The 26102-nt window shown below is 44.7% G+C and overlaps 2 protein-coding genes across 2 annotated transcripts in view; one reads left to right on the plus strand and one right to left on the minus strand.

Annotated features, from left to right (window-relative positions):
* The window catches only part of LOC149449004 (polymeric immunoglobulin receptor-like), a 31406-nt gene extending 20457 nt beyond the window's left edge, over positions 1 to 10949 (minus strand). Inside the window, exons 1-4 of the mRNA XM_089693949.1 lie at positions 10805 to 10949; positions 10396 to 10725; positions 7922 to 8260; positions 5025 to 5348 (exon numbers count right to left, since the gene is read on the minus strand). Of these exons, the coding sequence (XP_089550075.1) occupies positions 5025 to 5348; positions 7922 to 8260; positions 10396 to 10725; positions 10805 to 10856 (1045 nt within the window). The 5' untranslated portion in view covers positions 10857 to 10949. The remainder of the gene's footprint in view (positions 1 to 5024; positions 5349 to 7921; positions 8261 to 10395; positions 10726 to 10804) is intronic.
* Positions 10950 to 19955: 9006 nt separating this feature from the next.
* SELENOH (selenoprotein H) lies at positions 19956 to 25862 on the plus strand. The gene is made up of 4 exons (XM_089693950.1): positions 19956 to 20109; positions 22225 to 22373; positions 24092 to 24203; positions 25702 to 25862. The coding sequence occupies exons 1-3, from the start codon at positions 20006 to 20008 to the stop codon at positions 24190 to 24192; spliced, it is 354 nt and encodes a 117-aa protein (XP_089550076.1). The 5' UTR covers positions 19956 to 20005; the 3' UTR covers positions 24193 to 24203; positions 25702 to 25862.
* Positions 25863 to 26102: the final 240 nt, after the last annotated feature.

Here is a 26102-nt window from a genome sequence, read left to right on the forward strand (position 1 = left end):
GGAGAGAAGGGAAGGGACCTACACTATATTGCACCAAGGCTTTCCACGCACATGACCTTTAATAGCCCCCAAGTCTTAGTCCGTAGGGTTCAATATTGAGTTGGCCCCGCCATTTCCACGCACATGACCTTTAGTGGCCTCCCAGTCTTAGTCCATAGGGTTTCATATTGAGTTGGCCCCGCCATTTCCACGCACATGACCTTTAGTGGCCTCCCAGTCTTAGTCCATAGGGTTTCATATTGAGTTGGCCCCGCCATTTCCACGCACATGACCTTTAATGGCCTCCCAGTCTTAGTCCGTAGGGTTCCATGTTGAGTTGGCCCCACCCTTTCCACACACATGACCTTTAATGGCCCCCCAGTCTTAGTCCGTAGGATTCAATATTGAGTTGGCCCCACCCTTTCCACACACATGACCTTTAATGGCCCCCCAGTCTTAGTCCGTAGGGTTCAATATTGAGTTGGCCCCGCCCTTTGCAGCTATAACAGCTTCAACTCTTCTGGGAAGGCCGTCCACAAGGTTTAGGAGGGTGTCTATGGGAAGGTTGGACCATTCTTCCAGAAGCACATTTGTCAGGTCAGGCACTGATGTCGGGGGAGGAGGCCTGGCTCGCAGTCTCCGCTCTAATTCATCTCAAAGGTGTTCTATGGGGTTGAGGTCAGGACTCTGTGCAGGACAGTCAAGTTCCTCCACCCCAAACTGGCTCCTCCGTGTCTTTATGGACCTTGCTTTGTGCACTGGTGGGCAGTCATGTTGGAACAGGAAGGGGCCATCCCCAAACTCCTCCCACAAAGTTGGGAGCATGAAATTGTCCAATATGTCACCTTAAGAGTTCCCTTCACTGGAACTAGGGGGCCAAGCCCAACCCCTGAAAACACTCCCACACCATCATCCCCTCTTCACCAAACTTTACACTTGGCACAATGCAGTCAGGCAAGTACCGTTCTCCTGGCAACTACCAAACCCAGACACATCCATCGGATTTCCAGACAGAGAAGCGTGATTGGTCACTCCAGAGAACACGTCTCCACTGCTCTAGAGTCCAGTGGCGGCGTGCTTTACACCATGGCATCTGACGCTTTGCATTGCACTTGGTGATGGAAGACTTGGATGCAGCTGCTCGGCCATGGAAACCCATTCCATGAAGCTCTCTACACACTGTTGTTGGGCTCATCTGAAGGCCACACCAAGTTTGGAGGTCTTTAGCTATTGACTCTGTAGACAGTTGGCGACTTCTGCGCACTGTGTGCTTCAGCATACGCTGACCCCGCCCTGTCATGTGACGTGGCCTACCACTTGGTGGCTGAGCGGCTGTTGTTCCCAGTGGCTTCCACTTTGTTATAATCCCACTAACAGTTGAGCGTGGAATATTTAGTAGCCAGGAAATGTCACGGATGGACTTATTGCCCAGGTGGCCACCTATCACGGGACCACGCTTGGAGTCACTGAGCTCCTGAGAGCGACCCATTCTTTCACCAATGTTTGTAGAAGCCGTCTGCATGCCTAGGGGCTTGATTGTATACACCTGTGTCCATGGAGGGGATTGGAACACCTGAATCACATGATATGGAGGGGATTGGAACACCTGAATCACATGATATGGAGGGGATTGGAACACTTGAATCACATGATTAGGAGGGGATTGGAACACCTGAATCACATGATTGGGAGGGGATTGGAACACCTGAATCACATGATTGGGAGGGCTATTGGAACACCTGAATCACATGATTGGGAGGGGATTGGAACACCTGAATCACATGATTGGGAGGGGATTGGAACACCTGAATCACATGATTGGGAGGGGATTGGAACACCTGAATGACATGATATGGGGGGATTGGAACACCTGAATCACATGATTGGGAGGGGATTGGAACACCTGAATGACATGATATGGGGGGATTGGAACACCTGAATCACATGATTGGGAGGGTGATTGGAACACCTGAATCACATGATTGGGAGGGGATTGGAACACCTGAATCACATGATTGGGAGGGGATTGGAACACCTGAATCACATGATTGGGAGGGGGTTGGAACACCTGAATCACATGGCATGGAGGGGATTGGAACACCTGAATCACATGATATGGAGGGGATTGGAACAGCTGAATCACATGATTTGGAGGGGATTGGAACACCTGAATCACATGATTTGGAGGGCGGGGACAATACTTTTGGCAATATAGTGTATGTTCAGTAGGTCAGAAAATGAAGTTATTCGTCTCCATTCCAGTGAGTCTGCCTGAAAATCGGGAGAATGACAACAGATAAGAGGAAACATTTCCTCAGTCCCCTCTACCCCAGTGATCACTTACGCTGTACACTGTAACTTTGCGCAGCTCACACAGCAGAAGGGGGGGCTGATATCTGTGAGACATGAATACACATGCAACACAACATGCATTATACTACACAGGCAGAAGGTGGACATGGCTGGTTTATCTCTGGGCTACACTGCAGTAGATTTTGAGTAAGCCTGATGCCTGAACAAAGATGGCGCCATCATTCTGGGGCCGAAAGGGAAATGATGGCTTTGTATGGCTATGTATAAACAGGGGGCTGTACCTGTGACGGAGTGCAGGTCCGTCGGATGTGTCCCAATGCTGGGGGCGACTGTGATGCTGGTGGAGCTGGGATAGACTTTGCTCGTGGCAGCTGTGTGAACATCAAGGAAGCAAATCAGAATTACAACTGGTGATAATTAATCGTTTTGTATCGATATTTTATACAGATTGCACTTTTTTTCATAAAAATTAATAGAAGGCGTTCTGAACCCTCCTATATGGACACAGCTGAGGGCAGCCATACAATAATAATTAATACCCTATAAAAGGGTATCTTTATTTATTTATTTATTTATTATGTATTTATTTATTTATTATGTATTTATTTATTTATTTATTATGTATTTATTTATTCATTTATTATGTATTTATTTATTTATTATGTATTTATGTATTTATTTATTATGTATTTATTTATTTATTATGTATTTATTTATTTATTTATTTATTATGTATTTATTTATTCATTTATTATGTATTTATTTATTTATTATGTATTTATGTATTTATTTATTATGTATTTATTTATTTATTTATTATGTATTTATGTATTTATTTATTTATGTATTTATTTATGTATTAATGTTTATTAAAGATTTGCAAAGATTTTCATTGGTTACATTTTTTCTGTGTGAACGAGGGCAAAAAAAATTGAATGTAGGAAATGGGCTATTTTCTCTCCAGGTCCGATGTTCTTCCTTCAGAAGAATAACATGATTTAGGTAAAATACCACCTTTTGGCCACTAGATGGCGCTGACGTTTGTTCGGCGAAATCAATAAATATTTACTATAGTCATCAGCTCCATCTAGTGGCCATATTGGAGTATTATCCTGATTCGCGTTATATTTATAGAATAAAGTACATCAGACCTGGAGAGAAAATAGCCTAGGAATGTTCACTTTTTTGCCAGGATTCACAGAAAGAAGGTATTTCCGCTCTCATAGGACAACCAGCTCTGCAAATCTGTTATAAATACACCCACAAAAGTGTGCCTAAGACATGCTAAAGCAGCCTATCAACCAGAATAATTATATATCATTTTAGCATGCCAGCATTTGTGGGCGTATGTGCGGGATATAGTTGCAGACTGGAGCAAATCCATGGAAAATCTCAGATGAGCCCCCAAGTCTAGGGGCTGACTTGAATTTGCTGACACCCATCTGCTACTGGCCACGTGTCCTTTGACATTCCCCTGAAACCTCACTAGGAAATCATAAATACAGTACATTGATGGGCGTATGTGCGGGGAATAGTTGCAGATTGGAGCAAATCCATGGAAAATCCCAGATGAGCCCCCAATTCTAGGGGCTGATTTGAATTTGCTGACACCCATCTGCTAGGAATAAACAGGATTTCCAGATCAGCAGATTCTCCGCACATGCGCCACAGAGTCATCATGCTACTGGCCACACGTTCTCTAATATTCCCCTAAAACCTCACTAGGAAATCATAAATACAGTACATTGATGGGCGTATGTGCGGGGAATAGTTGCAGATTAGAGCAAATCCATGGAAAATCCCGGATGAGCCCCCAATTCCAGGCTCCGATTTGAATATGCTGACACCCATCTGCTAGAAATAAAGAGGATTTCCAGATCAGCAGATTCTCCACACATGCGCCACAGAGTCATCACGCTACTGGCCACACGTTCTCTAATATTACCCTAAAACTTTACTTAGAAAATATAAATACAGTACATTGATGGGCGTATGTGCGGGGAATAGTTGCAGATTGGAGCAAATCCATGGAAAATCCCAGATGAGCCCCCAATTCTAGGGGCTGATTTGAATTTGCTGACACCCATCTGCTAGGAATAAACAGGATTTCCAGATCAGCAGATTCTCCGCACATGCGCCACAGAGTCATCACGCTACTGGCCAAACGTTCTCTAATATTCCCCTAAAACTTTACTTAGAAAATATAAATACAATACATTTGTGGGCGTATGTGCGGGGAATAGTTGCAGATTGGAGCAAATCCATGGAAAATCTCAGATGAGCCCCCAAGTCCAGGGGCTGATTTGAATTTGCTGACACCCATCTGCTACTGGCCACGTGTTCTTTGACATTCCCCTAAAACTTCACTAGGAAAACATAAATACAATACATTTGTGGGCGTATGTGCGGGGAATAGTTGCAGATTGGAGCAAATCCATGGAAAATCCCGGATGAGCCCCCAGTTCCAGGCTCTGATTTGAATTTGCTGACACCCATCTGCTAGAAATAAAGAGGATTGCCTGATCAGCAGATTCTCCGTACATGCGCCACAGAGCAATCACGCTACTGGCCACACGTTCTCTGATATTCCCTTAAAACTTCACTAGGAAAACATAAATACAGTACATTGATGGGCGTATGTGCGGGGAATAGCTGCAGATTGGAGCAAATCCATGGAAAATCCCAGATGAGCCCCCAATTCCAGGCTTTTGTTGTTCATGTAAAATCCTTACCTAAAACAATGACATCCATGGATGACGACTCCACCTTCGATCCATCAGTGGTGATGCACCAGTACCATCCGGAATCTCCCACTGTTAAATGGTTCATGGTGACCGTGTACGCCCCGATGGTAGAGTTGTCTGAAACAAGGCTTATTCGGCTTTTGAAACCTTCTTGAATGAATCCGTTGGAGTTTACCAGAGGTGGACACCCCATGGGGCTCCATCTACACCAGTAGGTCAGAGTTCCGGGGCCAAAGTCTTTTGGAACTTGGCACTTCGCTTGGAGAGATTTGCCAGTGGTCAGCGGCCTAAACATCTTCCTCCTGGTTGGCACTACGAAGAAAGGTAAGTTACAAAGTCACCAACCTGTGTACGATGGCTGCCAATATAACCACTACAGTGTTCATATTCACCTCCTTCACCAAAGAAACTCAGGGAAGTTCATTAGTACATACTTTATATCCAAACAATTCTAAACCTTCTAAAATAAATGGACCAATAGGCTAATGTAACAGGAACTCTAGATATTTTGGTGGGTTATGGATATAGTGTGGAAGGGTTGGGCCTCTGTCTTGTGTAGAAAACCAGAAACCATAATGTCTCCACATGAGAACAGCCTACCTGGCATATTTCACCCAAAAGACTGGGCTTAATTGTGGTTGAGCAGCCAGGGAGGGCTGGGGTATGACTCTTTGTTCAGAACAATAAAGTTACATGCACATTGAATGTTATTGGAGTGTCGTTGGCTTTTTTCTTCTTGGGTTCAATGGTATATATAGAATTTTATCTGGTCATATTGAGGTCAACGTCTTATTCCCTTAGCTTTAACCAGAGACAGATTGAATTGAATGCACCCCTTGGCAAGGTAGCAGCTTTGGTGATACCACCAACCACCCATCCCAACCCCCCAGGTGCCTTTACCCCCACAGGTACAGAGAAGTCACCCCATGTGCCTTTCTTCTTCTGCCATACACACCAACCTATAAATGCCTTTTCCCCTTTAATGTGCTGTGACCAATTGCGCAAACCCCCCCCCAGGTTTGCAGTAGGTTACGGCAGAACTCCATTGGACATCCACCGGAACCCTGGCTCCTGTCTAGTTTCCCTTGTGGATGATACAGCTCTGAGCAGTAGCTGGTATTGGGTTGATGCTGAGGGCCCTTGGGGTTCTGATCCCACACAGGTTTTTACTTTCAGCTGGCACCATCAAAGGTCCATCTGTGACCTGATTTGGGTCCAGTTGACCAGGAGGGCCCTTGGGGTTCTGATCCCATAACAAGCTTTTACTGTCAACCATCAAAGGACCATCTTGGACCTGATTTTGGGACCAGTTGATCAGTTGCTCTACCCCTCCAGGTTTATTGTAGGCTGCGGCAGGACTCCTTTGGACATCCACCGGAACCCTGGCTCCTGTATAGCTTGCCTTGTGGATGATACAGCTCTGAGCAGTAGCTGGTATTGGGTTGATGGTGAGGGCCCTTGGGGTTCTGATCCCACACAGGTTTTTCCTTTCACCTGGCACCATCAAAGGTCCATCTGTGACCTGATTTGGGTCCAGTTGACCAGGAGGGTCATTGGGGTTCTGATCCCATAACAAGTTTTTACTTTCAACCATCAAAGGACCATCTGTGACCTGATTTTGGGTCCAGTTGATCAGTTGTTCTACCCCTCCAGGTTTATTGTAGGTTGAGGCAGGACTCCTTTGGACATCCACCGGAACCCTGGCTCCTGTCTATTTCCCTTGTGGATGATACAGCTCTGAGCAGTAGCTGGTATTGGGTTGATGGTGACGGCCCTTGGGGTTCTGATCCCACACAGGTTTTTTCTTTCACCTGGCACCATCAAAGGTCCATCTGTGACCTGATTTGGGTCCAGTTGACCAGGAGGGCCCTTGGGGTTCTGACCCCATAACAAGCTTTTACTGTCAACCATCAAAGGACCATCTTGGACCTGATTTTGGGACCAGTTGATCAGTTGCTCTACCCCTCCAGGTTTATTGTAGGCTGCGGCAGGACTCCTTTGGACATCCACCGGAACCCTGGCTCCTGTATAGCTTGCCTTGTGGATGATACAGCTCTGAGCAGTAGCTGGTATTGGGTTGATGGTGAGGGCCCTTGGGGTTCTGATCCCACACAGGTTTTTCCTTTCACCTGGCACCATCAAAGGTCCATCTGTGACCTGATTTGGGTCCAGTTGACCAGGAGGGCCCTTGGGGTTCTGATCCCATAACAAGTTTTTACTTTCAACCATCAAATAACCATCTGTGACCTGATTTTGGGTCCAGTTGATCAGTTGCTCTACCCCTCCAGGTTTATTGTAGGCTGCGGCAGGACTCCTTTGGACATCCACCAGAACCCTGGCTCCTGTCTAGTTTCCCTTGTGGTTGATACAGCTCTGAGCAGTAGCTGGTATTGGGTTGATGGTGAGGGCTCTTGGGGTTCTGATCCCACACAAGTTTTTACTTTCACCTGGCACCATCAAAGGTCCATCTGTGACCTGATTTTGGGTCCAGTTGATCAGTTGGGGTTCTGATCCCACACAAGTTTTTACTTTCACCTAGCACCATCAGAGGTCCATCTGTGACCTGCTTTTGGGTCCAGTTGCGCTACCCCTCCAGGTTTATTGTAGGTTGTGGCAGGACTCCTTTGGACATCCACCAGAACCCTGGCTCCTGTATAGCTTGCCTTGTGGATGATACAGCTCTGAACAATAGCTGATATTGGGTTGATGGTGAGGGCCCTTGGGGTTCTGATCCCATAACAAGTTTTTACGTTCAACCATCAAAGGGCCATCTGTGACCTGATTCAGGTCATTTTTTTCTAGCCAATCTGCTCTTCTCATACAAACTAAGATGTTTGCCAATGGATTGAAGACTCCAGAACACAGTTTTTGAATTTTTGACTTACCATTTAAAATATGGACGTGAACATCTGTCCAATCCATTTCTTCCGCCGGTGAATACACCCCACAATGGTAGAATCCAGAATCGCTCATTCTGAGGTCATTCACAAGAACGTTGAAGCCGGTTGTGTTACTTTCTTCCTGGATGAGGACTCTTCCCCAAAAATTACGGTTAACCCGCCCGGAACTGTTGATGATGGTGTCACAGGCTGCTGATTTGGTGTTGGTCACTTTGCACCAGTAAAGACTCCCATTATGAGGCATCCTGAGAGCTGGGCAAGGGATGACGAGGGAACTACTGAGGTTTCCAATAAAGATTTCAGAAGAAGAAGGGACCTTTTTCCCTAGAAAAATTGTAAAAACTCAATTAGAATTAGTAATAGTGATTATAAAACAACTAAGTGAGAGGTAGACTTCAAAACAGAGCTCTGAACCAATGAGTGCCCCTTTGTAAAAAGCCAGCCCCATAAAGACACGGTTTGACCAGTTTGGTGTGGAGGAACTCGAGTGTCCTCCACGGAGCCCTGAACTCAACCCTACTGAACATCTTTGGGATGAATAGGAATCCATACAAAGACATTGTAGACAATTGTTTGATGTAGACCATTCCAGCATGGGTGTCTATTGCCGCTGGGGAGGTCTTATGTTGCTGCTGGGGGTCTTTTGTTACCGGGGGTGGGTCTTATTTTGCTGGGGGTCAATTGTTGATGGGAGAAATCTACTGTTGAGGGGTGGGGGGGGTCACTTGCTACTTGCTGCTGAAGGATCCATTGATTCTGGCTGTGTGGAGATCTGTTGTTGCTGTGGGGAGGATATTTTGTTGTGGGTGGTCCATTGTTGCTGGGGGATATATTGTTGCCGCTGGGGGTCTTTTGTTACTGGGGGTGGGTCTTATTTTGCTGGGGTTCATTTGTTGATTGGAAGAATCTACTGTTGAGGGGTGGGGGGGGTCAATTGCTACTTGCTGCTGGAGGATCAATTGATTCTGGCTGTGTGGAAGTCTGTTGTTGATGGGGGGAGGATATTTTGTTGCGGGTGGTCCATTGTTGCTGGGGGAAATATTGTTGTTGCTGGGGGTCTTTAGTTATTGGGGGTGGGTTTTATTTTGCTGGGGGGTCAATTGTTGATGAGAGGAATCTACTGCTGAGGGGGTCAATTGCTACTTGCTGCTGAAGAATCCATTGATCCTGGCTGTGTGGAAGTCTGTTGTTGATGGGGGGAGGATATTTTGTTGCGGGTTGTCCATTGTTGCTGGGGGGTATATTGTTGCTGCTGTGGGTCTTTTTTTACTAGGGGTGGGTCTTATTTTGCTGGGGGGTCAATTGTTGATTGGAGGAATCTACTATTGAGGGGTGGGGGGGTCAATTGCTACTTGCTGCTGGAGGATCCATTGATTCTGCCTGTGTGGAAGTTTGTTGTTGATGGGGGGAGGATATTTTGTTGCGGGTTGTCCATTGTTGCTGGGGGGTATATTGTTGCTGCTGTGGGTCTTTTGTTACTAGGGGTGGGTCTTATTTTGCTGGAGGTCAATTGTTGATGGGAGGAATCTACTGTTGAGGGGTGGGGGGGGGGTCAATTGCTACTTGCTGCTGGAGGATCCATTGATTCTGGCTGTGTGGAGATCTGTTGTTGCTGGGGGGAGGATATTTTGTTGCGGGTGGTCCATTGTTGCTGGGGGGATCTATTGTTGCTGCTGTGGATCTATTTTACTGCGTTTTTTGTTATCATTTACAAATTCCATACAATTTACTTAGCACCACAAAATGATACTTGGTTCTGAAATCTTTCAAAGGGGCGGTACTGGGAGGTGGGTAGGGGGTGGAAACAAGGAATGGTGCTCAAAGGTGGAGACCAGGAGTGACTCGGAAACAGGGGCGGACTGACCATTCGAGCACTCGGGCACTGCCCAAGGGCCCAGGGTCTGTAGGGGGCCCCATGAAATGCCCCTGGTACCTTCTATAAGCTTTTTTGGGTGTGCTTTGAGTGTGGGCAAGGACACGGGCCCCATGATACCCCTTTGCCCGGGGGCCCCATGAGTTGTCAGTCCGCCCCTGCTCGGAAAGGGGCAGTTCCTGCATCTATTCTCTGAGAAAAGCCCTGGGCGTCATCCTGCACTGACCAATGAGGACAGCCAAAGCCCAGCCCCCCAGCAGAAGATGCCAGCGAGGGACAGGGATAGTTGAAGGAAAGGTGAGTTTAGCTCCACTTTAAGGTCTTCTCACTGCCTCCAACCTACCAATGGACAATGTTGGAGCAACAGCAGCAAACTGAGGAGGTCAGAACAGATCTCTCCTGTCAGCATGTTCCCTGTTGGCCCTTACTGCAGCAGATCCTGATTGGCTCCTAGTTCTGCCCCTCCCCCTGAAATTATAGTAAAGACTGACAGTTTTCCTCTCCTCTACCAAATTTACTTGTATAGTCTTCTCAACTTTGTTTTTTTTTTTTTATTAAATGGCTCTAAAGATGAAGAGCAACTTACCTTGAGAAACAATCACATTCACAGGATAATGGAGCCCAAGATTGTTGTTTCCAATTCCACACCGGTATTCTCCAGCGTCTTCGGGTTGAAGACTCGTCGTATTTATCATGAAGTAGTCTCCGAAGTCTTGTAGGTAGGTTCGGTTCACGTAGTTTTCTTTAATATAAGGTGTGGTGGATACGATGGTGTAACATTGACCTTTGAGCAGCTTGCACCAAAACTTCCTACCATGGATGTTTGCAGATATGGAATTGTAGTAACACGAGACTGTCGCTGATCCCCCTAGTGATCCGGTAACTTGGCTTGGCCCAAAGAGATAGCCGGATGCCACTAAGTAACAAGAACAATTTTTTTTTATTATGCCATAACATTTCTAAACTTTGGGGTAACGTGAATTTATATATCTCACCATAAACGAGGGAAGACCAGACAATAAGAATAGACATTTTAGCCATTCTCATTGTGGAGGAGGCCCCGTCTATTAGACTTGTGGCTCAGTTTTAGTTCCTCACAGAAGAGAAGGAAGTTGTAGAGCCTTAGCACAGTCAGATGTTTGTGACCTAAAATGACAAAAATGAAACTCAATAGACATCAAAGAGGCTAAACATTATTCATATGTAGTACCGATGCCAAGAAGGCCTTGGAGTGTTCCTCCATGACGTGCCTCTCTCGAAGGGGCGGTCCCTTTTCTCAACTGAATCCAGGGGCGGACTGACCATTTGGAAACTCGGACGCTGCCTGAGGGCATGGGGTCAGTAGGGGGCCACATGAGATACCCCTGGTACCTTTTTCATAGGCTTTTTTGAGTTTGGGCAAGGAAACAGGGGCCCCATGATCCCCTATTGCCTGGGGGTCCCATGAGTTGTCAGTAAACCCCTGGGGAGCCCACAAAGTCTACATACTCCTCGTTGACTGTGTTGTCACTGCTTCCATAAGGCCCAAGCCCTAAGCCAGTTGGCTAGCTGGCATGACCCATCCAGTGATGATCCTGGATATCTACGTCCTGCTGGTTCTGCTAGAGCAGGGGTGTCAAACTGGCGGCCCTCCAGCTGTTGCAAAACTACAAGTCCCATCATGCCTCTGCCTTTGGGAGTCATGCTCATAACCAGGGGCAGACTAGCCATTTTCATTGTGGAGGAGGCCCCGTCTATTAGACTTGTGGCTCAGTTTTAGTTCCTCGCAGAAAAGAAGGAAGTTGTAGAGCCTTAGCACAGTCAGATGTTTGTGACCTAAAATGACAAAAATGAAACTCAATAGACATCAAAGAGGCTAAACATTATTCATATGTAGCACCGATGCCAAGAAGGCCTTGGTGTGTTCCTCCATGACGTGCCTCTCTCGAAGGGACGGTCCCTTTTCTCAACTGAATCCAGGGGCGGACTGACCATTTGGAAACTCGGGCACTGCCCAAGGGCCCGGGGTCAGTAGGGGGCCCCATGAGATGCCCCTGGTACCTTTTTCATAGGCTTTTTTGAGTTTGGGCAAGGAAACAGGGGTCCCATGATCCCCATGAGTTGTCAGACCACAAAGTCTACATACTCCTCGTTGAGTGTGTTGTCACTGCTTCCATAAGGACCAAGCCCTAAGCCAGTTGGCTAGTTGGCATGACCCATCCAGTGATGATCCTGGATATCTACGTCCTGCTGGTTCTGCTAGAGCAGGGGTGTCAAACTGGCGGTCCTCCAGCTGTTGCAAAACTACAAGTCCCAACATGCCTCTGCCTTTGGGAGTCATGCTCATAACCAGGGGCGGACTGACCATTTGGGAACTCGGGCACCGCCCGAGGGCCTGGGGTCAATAGGGGGCCCCATGAGATGCCCCTGATACCTTTTTCATAGGCTTTTTTGAGTTTGGGCAAGGAAACAGGGGCCCCATGATCCCCTATTGCCTGGGGGCCCCATGAATTGTCAGTCCGCCCCTGCTCAAGTCAGACTTTCTCAGCCTTTTCGAGAGAGAGGAACCCTTGCTAAAAATTGCTCTCTCTACAACTCCTGATACATTAGTGACTGAATCCTTACGGTTTAAGATTGGCAGATGGATTTATCACTTGGGATTTGACCAATAATGGATCAATCTGGGCACAGAGAAAATCCACAAAAGTTTAGAGGTCCACTCTAAAAGTTGCATTATGTTGGTAGGTTGACCTGCATCCTAAACTAGGCTATCCCGTGGTTTCCTTTCCTGTCCTCAACCCAACCAAGAGGCTTTGCGTCATCATGAGCATGACTCCCAAAGGCAGAGGCATGTCAGGACTTGTAGTTTTGCAACAGCTGGAGGACCGCCAGTTTGACACCCCTGCTCTAGCAGAACCAGCAGGACGTAGATATCCAGGATCATCACTGGATGGGTCATGCCAACTAGCCAACTGCCCCATGGAAATTAGGTTTAAGCATTGAAGTAATGCTATCTGGCCCCTAAAACACTCTGAGCAGAAAGCTGCATGTGGTGCCCTCTAGCACCAGGTTGTTTAGCCAGTAATGGCATTAAGGCCCACAAGAGAAGTCCACATGTATTTACCAAAGATGGCAGTCTGGTGACTCAAATAGCCATCTTTCTGGTTCTCCACTCAACTTAGGTTCCGATAGACCAAGGCCATTCCGAGAGTCACATAAAAATATACATAAAGGAAGCCTCACTTTGACCTCAGTGGGGCTAGATGCATGAGGGTCCCACTGGACACCATGAATCATGTAATGGTCATGTGATGCACATGGGCTTTTCCCACGGAAGGCAGAGGAAGAGATGATAGACAATCACAGACAAGCTTCTATCAGTTCGGTGGGTACCACAGCACCCGTCCGGCAGCACTGACGTTATGTAATTAAGAAGACATTTAGAAACTTTCCAAAATTTTGGAAATCCACCAAACCTTTGCATCTTCAGGTCCATGCTTTGAAACAATTGGCTGTTATTTATGTCGTATGTTATGAAGTTGAAGACAGTAAAAGCTCTGAGCCAAGACAGGCCTTCTTATTGGGTGTAATGGGGAATATAGGCGGGACAGCAAAGCGTCCAATCCTAAAAGCGTTGGGTCCAGGAGCGGACTGACAACTCATGGGGCCCCCGGGCAATAGGGGATCATGGGGCCCCTGTGTCCTTGCCCAAACTCAAAAAAGCCTATGAAAAAGGTACCAGGGGCATCTCATGGGGCCCCCTACTGACCCCGGGCCCTCAGGCAGTGCCCAAGTTTCCAAATGGTCAGTCCGCCCCTGGTTGGGTTTGACCACCAACACAAAACAGCCAGAACCTGCGGTGGGTGGAAGACGTTGGGTTGAGAGTGATCGGTGGTTTGATGGGGGAAGGTCTGCCTGCCTGGTGGTAAAGTAAATGTTTCCTTGGTATCGTGCACCCGGTGACTTGGCCCCACCTATCTCATGGACCTTGGGAATCTGGTGGGACCCTCGTAACTTTGGAAATGCACCAACCCGTGGAACCGGATTTTGTAACAATTGACTGTTACTTATCTCCTACTATATTTTATGAAGTGGAAATCAGTAAAAGCTCTAAGACCAAATAGGCCTTCTTGTGTGCAATGGAGAATATCAGCAGGACAGCAAAGAGTCCACCATTAGAGGCATTGGGTCAGAGTACCAAAACGGAACAGCCAGTACTTGAGGGATGTGGAGGAAGACCACTAACACAGGTCAACTAATACCTGGGAACAAGACACCCAGTTTGATTTGGAAGCGTTTCCTCAGTCTCCTCTCCCCCCAATGATCAGACCGTACATTGTAACTTTGTAGAAAGAGGAGGAGGCATTTCCTCAGTCTCCCCTCCCCCCAGTGATCAGACTGTACATTGTAACTTTGTAGAAAGAGGAGGAAGCAATTCCACAGTCTCCCCTCCCCCCAGTGATCAGACTGTACATTGTAACTTTGTAGAAAGAGGAGGAGGCATTTCCTCAGTCTCCCCTCCCCCAGTGATCAGACTGTACATTGTAACTTTGTAGAAAGAGGAGGAGGCATTTCCTCAGTCTCCCCTCCCCCAGTGATCAGACTGTACATTGTAACTTTGTAGAAAGTCATAAGGTGAGAGGCTGCAGCAGGGGCTGATCTGTGTCAGACATTATAAACAATTATCTGCGCATAAAAAGTAATCAAAGCACACTTACTGCACATAAAACTAGTATAAGAATCTCAGTCTGTCTTCAAATCAGCCCCCTGTATGGCTCTGCAGCAGCATTGGGCACTTACCTTGTACCACAGAGGGATCTCCTTCAGCCGCTATCAGTCATTGGGCTAAGGTGGTCACCGACCGTCTGCCGTAGTCCAGAGATTGGCCGGCGACTCTCTTGGAAGAAGTCTGAGGACAGAATTTCTGCAAACTTCTGTCTAAGAACGGCATGTGACGCTGAGCCGATTACCGAATGACTGGGAAATGAAAGTCCCCATAACAGTCATCACTTCTCCATTGAACTCTTCTCTATTGTCCTCAATAGAGAATCCAGGAAAGAAGATTATTGAAACAATGTGTTCATTTATAGGATCAATCAATCAATCAATCTATCTATCTATCTATCTATCTATCTATTATCTATCTATCTATCTATTATCTATCTATCTATTATCTATCTATCTATCAATCTATCTATTATCTATCTATCTATCTATCTATCTATCTATCTATCTATCTATTATCTATCTATCTATCTATCTATTATCTATCTATCTATTATCTATCTATCTATTATCTATCTATCTATCTATTATCTATCTATCTATCTATCTATCTATCTATTATCTATCTATCTATTATCTATTATCTATCTATCTATTATCTATCTATCTATTATCTATCTATCTATCTATTATCTATCTATCTATCTATCTATCTATCTATCTATCTATCTATCTATCTATCTATCTATCTATCTATCTATTATCTATCTATTATCTATCTATCTATTATCTATCTATCTATCTATCTATCTATTATCTATCTATCTATCTATCTATCTATCTATCTATCTATCTATTATCTATCTATCTATTATCTATCTATCTATCTATCTATCTATCTATCTATCTATTATCTATCTATCTATTATCTATCTATCTATCTATTATCTATCTATCTATCTATCTATCTATCTATTATCTATCTATCTATTATCTATTATCTATCTATTATCTATCTATCTATCTATCTATCTATCTATCTATTATCTATCTATTATCTATTATCTATCTATTATCTATCTATCTATCTATCTATCTATCTATCTATCTATCTATCTATTATCTATCTATCTATTATCTATCTATCTATCTATCTATCTATCTATCTATCTATCTATTATCTATTATCTATCTATCTATCTATCTATCTATCTATCTATCTATTATCTATCTATCTATTATCTATCTATTATCTATTATCTATCTATTATCTATCTATCTATCTATCTATCTATCTATCTATCTATCTATCTATCTATCTATCTATTATCTATTATCTATCTATTATCTATCTATCTATCTATCTATCTATCTATTATCTATCTATCTATTATCTATCTATCTATCTATCTATCTATTATCTATCTATCTATCTATCTATCTATCTATCTATTATCTATCTATTATCTATCTATTATCTATCTATCTATTATCTATCTATTATCTATCTATCTATCTATCTATTATCTATCTATCTATCTATCTATCTATTATCTATCTATCTATCTATCTATCTATCTATCTATCTATCTATTATCTATCTATCTATCTATTATCTATCTATCTATTATCTATCTATCTATCTATCTATCTATTATCTATCTATCTATCTATCTATCTATCTATCTATCTATCTATCTATTATCTATCTATTATCTATCTATCTATTATCTATCTATTATCTATCTATCTATCTATCTATTATCTATCTATCTATCTATCTATTATCTATCTATCTATCTATCTATCTATCTATCTATCTATCTATTATCTATCTATCATCTATCTATCTATCTATCTATCTATCTATCTATCTATCTATTATCTATCTATCTATCTATCTATCTATCTATCTATTATCTATCTATCTATTATCTATCTATCTATCTATCTATCTATTATCTATCTATCTATCTATCTATCTATCTATCTATCTATCTATCTATCTATCTATCTATCTATCTATTATCTATCTATCATCTATCTATCTATCTATCTATCTATCTATCTATCTATCTATTATCTATCTATCTATCTATCTATCTATCTATTATCTATCTATCTATTATCTATCTATCAATCTATCTATCTATCTATCTATCTATCTATCTATCTATCTATCTATCTATTATCTATCTATCATCTATCTATCTATCTATCTATTATCTATCTATCTATCTATCTATCTATCTATCTATCTATCTATTATCTATCTATCTATCTATCTATTATCTATCTATCTATTATCTATCTATCTATCTATCTATCTATCTATCTATCTATTATCTATCTATCTATCTATCTATCTATCTATCTATCTATTATCTATCTATTATCTATCTATCTATCTATCTATCTATCTATTATCTATCTATCTATCTATCTATCTATCTATCTATTATCTATCTATCTATCTATCTATCTATCTATCTATCTATCTATCTATCATCTATCTATCTATCTATTATCTATCTATTATCTATCTATCTATCTATCTATCTATCTATCTATCTATCTATCTATCTATCTATTATCTATCTATCTATCTATCTATCTATCTATCTATCTATCTATCTATCTATTATCTATCTATCTATTATCTATCTATCTATCTATCTATCTATCTATCTATCTATTATCTATCTATCTATCTATCTATCTATCTATTATCTATCTATCTATCTATCTATCTATCTATTATCTATCTATTATCTATCTATCTATCTATCTATCTATCTATCTATCTATCTATTATCTATCTATCTATCTATCTATCTATCTATCTATCTATCTATCTATCTATCTATCATCTATCTATCTATTATCTATCTATCTATTATCTATCTATCTATCTATCTATCTATCTATCTATCTATCTATTATCTATCTATCTATCTATCTATTATCTATCTATCTATTATCTATCTATCTATCTATCTATCTATCTATCTATCTATCTATCTATTATCTATCTATCTATCTATCTATCTATCTATCTATCTATTATCTATCTATTATCTATCTATCTATCTATCTATCTATCTATCTATCTATCTATTATCTATCTATCTATCTATCTATCTATCTATCTATCTATTATCTATCTATCTATCTATCTATCTATCTATCTATCTATCTATCTATCTATTATCTATCTATCTATTATCTATCTATTATCTATCTATCTATCTATCTATCTATCTATCTATCTATCTATTATCTATCTATCTATCTATCTATCTATCTATCTATCTATCTATCTATCTATTATCTATCTATCTATTATCTATCTATTATCTATCTATTATCTATCTATCTATCTATCTATCTATCTATCATCTATCTATCTATCTATCTATCTATTATCTATCTATCTATCTATCTATCTATCTATCTATCTATCAATTATCTATCTATTATCTATCTATCGATCTATCTATCTGGACATGGACATCCAATGTTAGGTCTGCTTTAAACAAATGAATACAATAAGAAAATAAAAAAAATGCAGCATACCGTAAATAAAAAGGAACTCTTCAACCTCAATAGTTTCTATTGTCTGAATTTCTGATCACAGACATCATTCACGCTTGATTAGTGGAAGAATTTACTACTTCCCTAAAGTCCCCAATTTATTTATTCATTTATTCACACTTCTCCAAAATCCTGATGTGTGTGAGCGCCCCCCCCAGGTGATGATTTTTGTTAAGGATTCCTCGTATGTACAGAAACGTTCTTTCATCTGAAGGCCACACCAAGTTTGGAGGTCTTTAGCTATTGACTCTGCAGACAGTTGGCGACTTCTGCGCACTGTGCGCTTCAGCATGTGCTGACCCCGCCCTGTCATGTGACGTGGCCTACCACTTGGTGGCTGAGTGGCTGTTGTTCCCAGTTTCTTCCACTTTGTTACAATCCCACTAACAGTTGAGCGTGGAATATTTAGTAGCCAGGAAATGTCACGGATGGACTTATTGCCCAGGTGGCCACCTATCACGGGACCACGCTTGGAGTCACTGAGCTCCTGAGAGCGACCCATTCTTTCACCAATGTTTGTAGAAGCCGTCTGCATGCCTAGGGGCTTGATTGTATACACCTGTGTGCATGGAGGGGATTGGAACACCTGAATCACATGATTGGGAGGGGATTGGAGCACCTGAATCACATGATATGGAGGGGATTGGAACACCTGAATCACATGATTGGGAGGGGATTGGAACACCTGAATCACATGATATGGAGGGGATTGGAACACCTGAATCACATGGTTGGGAGGGGATTGGAACACCTGAATCACATGATTGGGAGGGGATTGGAACACCTGAATCACATGATGTGGAGGGTATTGGAGCACCTGAATCACATGATTGGGAGGGGATTGGAACACCTGAATCACATGATATGGAGGGGATTGGAACACCTGAATCACATGATTGGAACACCTGAGTCACATGATATGGAGGGGATTGGAACACCTGAATCACATGATTGGAACACCTGAGTCACATGATATGGAGGGGATTGGAACACCTGAATCACATGATTGGAACACCTGAGTCACATGATATGGAGGGGATTGGAACACCTGAATCACATGATTGGAACACCTGAGTCACATGATATGGAGGGGATTGGAACACCTGAATCCAATATATTCCTAGATTGTAAGCTCCCAGGATCAGGCCCTCCTATCCCTCTTGTATTGAACTGTATTGTTGCTGTATTGTCTCCCGTTATATTGTACAGCGCTGAGCAAACTGTTGGCGCCATAAATCCTGTATAATAATAATATAGCGCCAACAATCTTATAGCAACCAATCAGAGAGGGACGGTGCAAAAGGCTTCTGTCAGGCTTGCTGAGAAGCTATCATATACAATTAATCTAGAAAATAAGATCACTGGTATTTACTTGGGAAATAACACAAAATATTATAATATCTATAGAGATATATATATATATATATTTTTTTTTTTTGCTATATAAAAAAATATATATATATTTAGTATATAGGGTAAATATATATATAGCTAGAAAACATAGTCAACCAATCAGAGAGGGGCAGAGCTTGCATACGACACAGAAGGCTCCCGCCAGTCTTATAAAGCAACTGAATATCATATATAATAATTTTCCAGCTGATAAAAATGTATATATAAAGGAATTAGATGAATCTAGAAAACTAGATCTCTGTGTGTGTGCTGATTAGCTGAATGCAGGCTCTTGAGGGTTGTCGGTGGTCATGATGCCGAAATGAGCGCACGCTGCAGTACCTCCCTCCTACCACCAGATAGAGCGCGCGCCCCTTCTTATAACACCAGCGGGCGAGCTCTCCCCTTTCCTCTCTGTGGTCACGTCACGTAGCCAAGGGGTTTACGTAGCGCCTTAACGCGGGAAAATTGACGGGGCCGCGCACGGTGGGCAGAGGTGTGCGGAGATGGCGACTCGCGGGAAGAAGAGGAAGAGAGACGCGGAGGAGGGAGATAAGAAGAAGAAGGGGGAGGGGAGCCGGGCCGGGGACAGGGTCGTCATAGAGCACTGGTGAGACCCGTACACCGCTACAGCCTATGGCGGAGATACTCCGCCGTGTTTTTGGGGCCTCCATACTGGGATGACTGCCTTTTTTTTTTTTTTTCCTTCATATCTTTATTTGTGTCAGTTCTGCTGGCCAGACCAATATATATATACGGGAACTTTTCGTATAGCGAAAAATTTGTAAACTGAAACGCGGTTTCCCATAGAAATGCACTGAAAACCAATTAATCCGTTCCGGAGGTCGGAAAGACGGTAAACGGCGCTAAAATACGGCATGAGTTACTTGAACCAGTCACGCGGTATTTCAGTAGTGACAACCATGTGTTGATGTTTCAGTTGTCGGTTCCCCACTGACAGCTGAATGTACAAGAATGGCCGGCAATTAAAAAAAAATAATTTGAGAAAATGGCGTGGGGTCCCCCCCCCTCCCATCCACACCAACCCCTTGGATCTGGTATGGATTTAGAGGGGAATCCCCATGCCAAGAAAAAAAAAAATGGTGTGGGGGTCCCCCCTCCCATCCATACAAAGCCCTTGGGGTCTGGTATGGATTTAGAGGGGAATCCCCATGCCAAGAAAAAAAAAAATGGTGTGGGGGTCCCCCCTCCCATTCATACAAAGCCCTTGGGGTCTGGTATGGATTTAGAGGGGAAGCCCCACGGCAAAAAAAAAATAATGGTGTGGGGGTCCCCCCTCCCATCCATACAAAGCCCTTGGGGTCTGGTATGGATTTAGAGGGGAAGCCCCATGGCAAAAAAAAAATAATGGTGTGGGGTTCCCCCCCCCCCCAAAAGCCATACCAGACCCTTATCAGAGCATGCAGGTCAGGAGGGGGGTGGGGTAGATGAGTGAGTCCCCCCCCCCCCCCAGAGAAAACCGGCACCATAATAAATAAAACAACGGCGTGGGGCTCCCCCATCCATAACAAGCCCTTGGGGTCTGGTATGGATTTAGAGGGGAAGCCCCACACCAAGGAAAAAAAAATGGTGTGGAGTCCCCCTCAATATCCATACCAGAGCATGCAGCCGGGCAGGTCAGGAGGGGGGGGGGGGGTGTAGATGAGCGAGCGCCCTTCCCCCCCCCCCCCCCCGAGGAACCGGCACCATAATAAAACGTGGGATCCCCCTCCCCTCCATAACAAGCCCTTGGGGTCTGATATGGATTTAGTGGCGAAGCCCCACACCAAGAAAAAAAATGGTGTGGGGTCCCCCTCAAAATCCATACCAGACCCTTATCAGAGCACGCAGCCAGGCAGGTCGGGGGGGTTGGGGGTAGACGAGTGAGCCCCCCCCTGGAGAAAACCGGCACCATGATAAATAAAACAATGGCATGGGGTCCCCCCTCTTATTCATACCAACCCCTTGGATCTGGTATGCATTTAGAGGGGAAGCCCCACGCCAGGAGAAAAAAAATGGTGTGGGCCCCCCCTCAAAATCTATACCAGACCCTTATCAGAGCATGCAGCCCAGCAGGAAAGGGGGGGGGGGGACAAGGACGAGCGAGTGGGCCCCACGAACCATACCAGGCCAAATGCCCTCAACATGGAGCGGTGCTTTGGGGCAGGTTGCCCCCCCCCCCTCTGCAAAGCACCTCGTCCCCAGAGGACCGCTTCCCCACAACCCTGGCTGGTGGTTGTGGGGGTCTGAGAGCAGGGGGCTTTTTGGAATCTAGAAGCCCCCTTTAGCAAGGGGGCCCCTAGATCCCGCCCCCCATGTGAATGAGTATGGGGTACATGGTACCCCTATTCATTCACAAAAAAAAAGTGTAGTGTGAAAAAAAGACAGGACACGGTCTTTGGCAAGTCCTTTATTAAAAGAAAAAAAACGAAAAATGTCCCCCGAAGTAGATCCAACGTCAACCCGCCGCCATCACCGCCGACCAGAAAAAAAGAATTTAAAAAAAAAAAAAAAAAAAGCTCCGCTCCCGACGATGGCTTCCAGCCTCTGCTTGTGAGGTGGCTTGACAGTTCTTAAATATGTAAGGGGCGGGGCCACACAGGGACATAACCCGAGTGACCCCGCCCCTGGTGACATCATTGATGCCCCCTGTAGTAGTATCTCTGCTCTAGGGCAGTCGGGAAGCGGTTAATAGTAAATATTGTTTGTGTTGTTTGTGTGGCAGCACCAGCTGACGGGTGTACGGGCGAGCTGCGAGCGAGCTGAAGGACGCCATTCTGGCTGACTTTCCAGAGATTTTCATTGAGGTGAACCCGACCAAACCACGAAGGGGAAGCTTCGAGGTGATGCTGCACCATGAGGGGGGTGCGCAGGGTGAGTCCCAATGTGTTCTGAGCGATCCATATTCCAGTCATTAACCTCTTTCCATGCATGTAACACGCGTGTGTAGCGGCCGAATGGGATATAAAGTGGATCTTCACCCATTCCAATGACTTGGCTCCTCTGTGTCCAACCGTCCTATGCACATGTCAGCTTTTTTGAGGGGGGGGGGTTGGTTTTTTTTTTGGGGTGGTTGTTGGTTGTGTGTTTTTTGGAGGGTTTGTGTTGTGTTTGGGGGGGGGGTCTTTTGGTTGGGGTTTTTTTTGGGGGGTTCTTTGGGTTGTGTGGTTTCTTTTGGGGGGTTCTTTGGGTTGTGTGGTTTCTTTTGGGGGGTTCTTTGGGTTGTGTGGTTTCTTTTGGGGGGTTCTTTGGGTTGTGTGGTTTCTTGGGGGTTCTTTGGGTTGTGTGGTTTCTTTTGGGGGGTTCTTTGGGTTGTGTGGTTTCTTTTGGGGGGTTTTTTGGGTTGTGTGGTTTTTATGGGGGGGTTCTTTGGGTTGTGTGGTTTTTTGGGTTGTGTGGTTTTTTTGGGGGGATCTTTGGGTTGTGTGTTTTTTTGGGAGGGGTTGTGTGGTTTTTTTGGGAGGGGTTGTGTGGTTTTTTTGGGAGAGGTTGTGTGGTTTTTTGGGAGGGGCTGTGTGTTTTTTTGGGAGGGGTTGTGTGGTTTTTGGGGGGTCTTTTGGTTGGTGGTTTGTGTTGGTTGTAGTTTTGTTTGGGGGGTTGTGTGGTTTTTTTGGGGGGATGTCCTTTGGGTTGTGTGGTTTTTTTTTTGGGGGGGGGGATGTTCTTTGGGTTGTGGTTTTTTTTTTTTTTTTGGGATGTTCTTTGGGTTGTGATTTTTTTTTTTGGGGGGGGTTCTGTGGGTTGTGTGGTTTTTTTGGGGGGGTTCTGTGGGTTGTGTGGTTTTTTTGGGGGGGTTCTGTGGGTTGTGTGGTTTTTTTGGGGGGGTTCTGTGGGTTGTGTGGTTTTGGGTTTTTTTGGGGGGGGGTTGTGTGGTTTTTGGGGGAGGTTGTGGTTCTTGTGTGGTGTTTTGTTTTTTTTTTTTTTTTGTTTTTTTTTTTTTTTGGTGGGGGGGGGGGGGTTTGCCAAAGTAGCACGTCTTACGTATTCTGTAATGCGAAGGCGCCTTGCTATAAACCACGGGTGTCAAAGTGGCGGCCCTCCAGCTGTTGCCAAACTACAAGTCCCACGAGGCATTGCAAGATTGACAGTAACAAGCATGACTCCCAAAGGCAGAGGCATGATGTGACTTGTAGTTTCGCATCAGCTGGAGGGCCGCCGGTTTGATACCCGCGTTATAAACGATCAGGGACAGCACAAGTCAAGGTGACAACGCAGGAAAGCTGCGTGGTCACCCTTGTAAGAGGACATAGACCTGTAAGCCCTCGTGGGATCCTAAATCCATTACAGCCGCTCTACATTACTGGCCGGGTGTGGCACACATTGGTCCAATGCAGCTCTGTATAGAATATCGGTTCCTGGAATTCCTCTACAATCATTGAAGCGGCAGCTTTGGATATGGGATGGAAATGCTGCTGCACCGATCTGAGGTTGGGACGGTTGGCCAGCCGGTTGGTTGGTTGGTTGGAAGTCCGGCTGGTTGGACCTCGTACTTTTCATGGCATCCTTTTTTAACATTTCCAAAAAATTAAAGAAATTTTTTTTTTCTCTACTTTGCTCGGTATTCAGCTCCGCTTTACTTTTTCCTCTCTCAGGGGTGGAAATCTGGACGGGGATTAAGAAAGGTCCGCCTCGGAAACTGAAGTTCCCCTCCCCCCAGGAGGTCGTCTCCTCGGTGAAGAAGGCTTTGCAGTAGTTGCGCTCCAGGTTGGTGTCTTGGTGATGGATTCCAGGAAGTAAATGCTACATGAATAATCTGCCCTTACTCAAGATGGCCACAGCCAGTAATGCTGGGGGGAGGGGGGGGGGGGGGTGTTTCAAGGCAATTTTTCAGCAAAGTTAGGCATGGGGGGGGGGGGGGGGGTGCTCTGATTATTAAAAATGAACCAAATCGTGTTTTTGGTTCTCAGACGCAGCGTAGTCCCGCTTTAAGTGATGGAGGATTCCCACACAAGCACAGGGATGACGTGCAAACTCCATGTAGATGGGGTCCTGCCTTCGATGACCACTAAGTCGCTGAGCTGCATATTACATAGAACCAGATTTAATTCCGAGCCGATGGAGGGATCACTGATGGGCATATCTTATTGGCGTGCAAAAAATGATACAACTTGGATCTGGCGTTACCCCCCCACCCCACCCCCCGCCATCCCCGCTCCGAAGGATGCTGGTCACAGTACATGTGTGGAGTATCTCTGTCCCAGTCATTGGTTTAGAAACCAGCACCACGCCACTGTCTGCCACAGCTCTCTCCTGTCATTGGCGAGTCCTGGCCATAAATCCTTGGCTGGGACCCAATGAATGGCTTGCTGATTGACTGGGTCTGGCCATAAATCATTGGCTGGGACCTGCTGATTGGCGGGTCCCGGCCATAAATCATTGGCTGGGACCTGCTGATTGACTGGGTCTGGCCATAAATCATTACTGGGACCTGCTGATTGACTGGGTCTGGCCATAAATCATTGGCTGGGACCTGCTGATTGGCGGGTCCCGGTCATAAATCATTGGCTGGGACCTGCTGATTGGCGGGTCCCGGCCATAAATCATTGGCTGGGACCTGCTGATTGACTGGGTCTGGCCATAAATCATTACTGGGACCTGCTGATTGACTGGGTCTGGCCATAAATCATTGGCTGGGACCTGCTGATTGGCGGGTTCCCGGTCATAAATCATTGGCTGGGACCTGCTGATTGGCGGGTCCCGGCCATAAATCATTGGCTGGGACCTGCTGATTGACTGGGTCTGGCCATAAATCATTGGCTGGGACCTGCTGATTGACTGGGTCCCGGCCATAAATCATTGGCTGGGACCTGCTGATTGACTGGGTCCCGGCCATAAATCATTGGCTGGGACCTGCTGATTGGCGAGTCCCGGCCATAAATCATTGGCTGGGACCTGCTGATTGGCGAGTCCCGGCCATAAATCATTGGCTGGGACCTGCTGATTGGCGAGTCCCGGCCATAAATCATTGGCTGGGACCCGCTGATTGGCGAGTCCCGGCCATAAATCATTGGCTGGGACCCGCTGATTGACGAGTCCCGGCCACAAATCATTGGACGGGACCCACTGATTGGCGAGTCCCGGCCACAAATCATTGGACAGGACCCACTTTGGGTGATATCAATACACAAACATACATGACATACATGGGATAATGTACAGTTGCCATTGCTGAACGTTGAATTTTTGTTTCTTGTCCACCTAGAGTTCCTCCTGGGCCTGGCACTAATGATGGGATGTAGCCAATGGGAGCACCAGTTACATCGCTGACAATTGGCCAGCAGAGGAGGAGCGCTTTGGAGATGTCATGGTACTGGAGACTGAGGAGAGTTTTATGGATGTTTGCCAATAAAGTTTTCTGTATAATTTTTTTTTTTTTGTCTGGTTAATTGCATTGAAAAAGGGAGCCTGTTCTCGCATGAGGTCCAACTGGGCTCCAGTGGAGTGTCCGAAGGTGATTGGTTCCGTCATTACTGGTCCCTCCCACTCTATAAATCCTGTGCTTCCAGCTTACAACTGCAGGACCAGAAATACTTTCTAAGGGTTCATGTACACTGCAGCTGATAAACTAGAGTTCAGACGCTGTTCTGCTTTTTTTTTGTGTTT

The sequence above is a fragment of the Staurois parvus genome, unplaced genomic scaffold (genome assembly GCF_062004578.1).
Source record: "Staurois parvus isolate SC_StPar_1 unplaced genomic scaffold, SC_StPar_1.0 ptg000643l, whole genome shotgun sequence".
Classification (NCBI taxonomy): Eukaryota; Metazoa; Chordata; class Amphibia; order Anura; family Ranidae; genus Staurois; species Staurois parvus.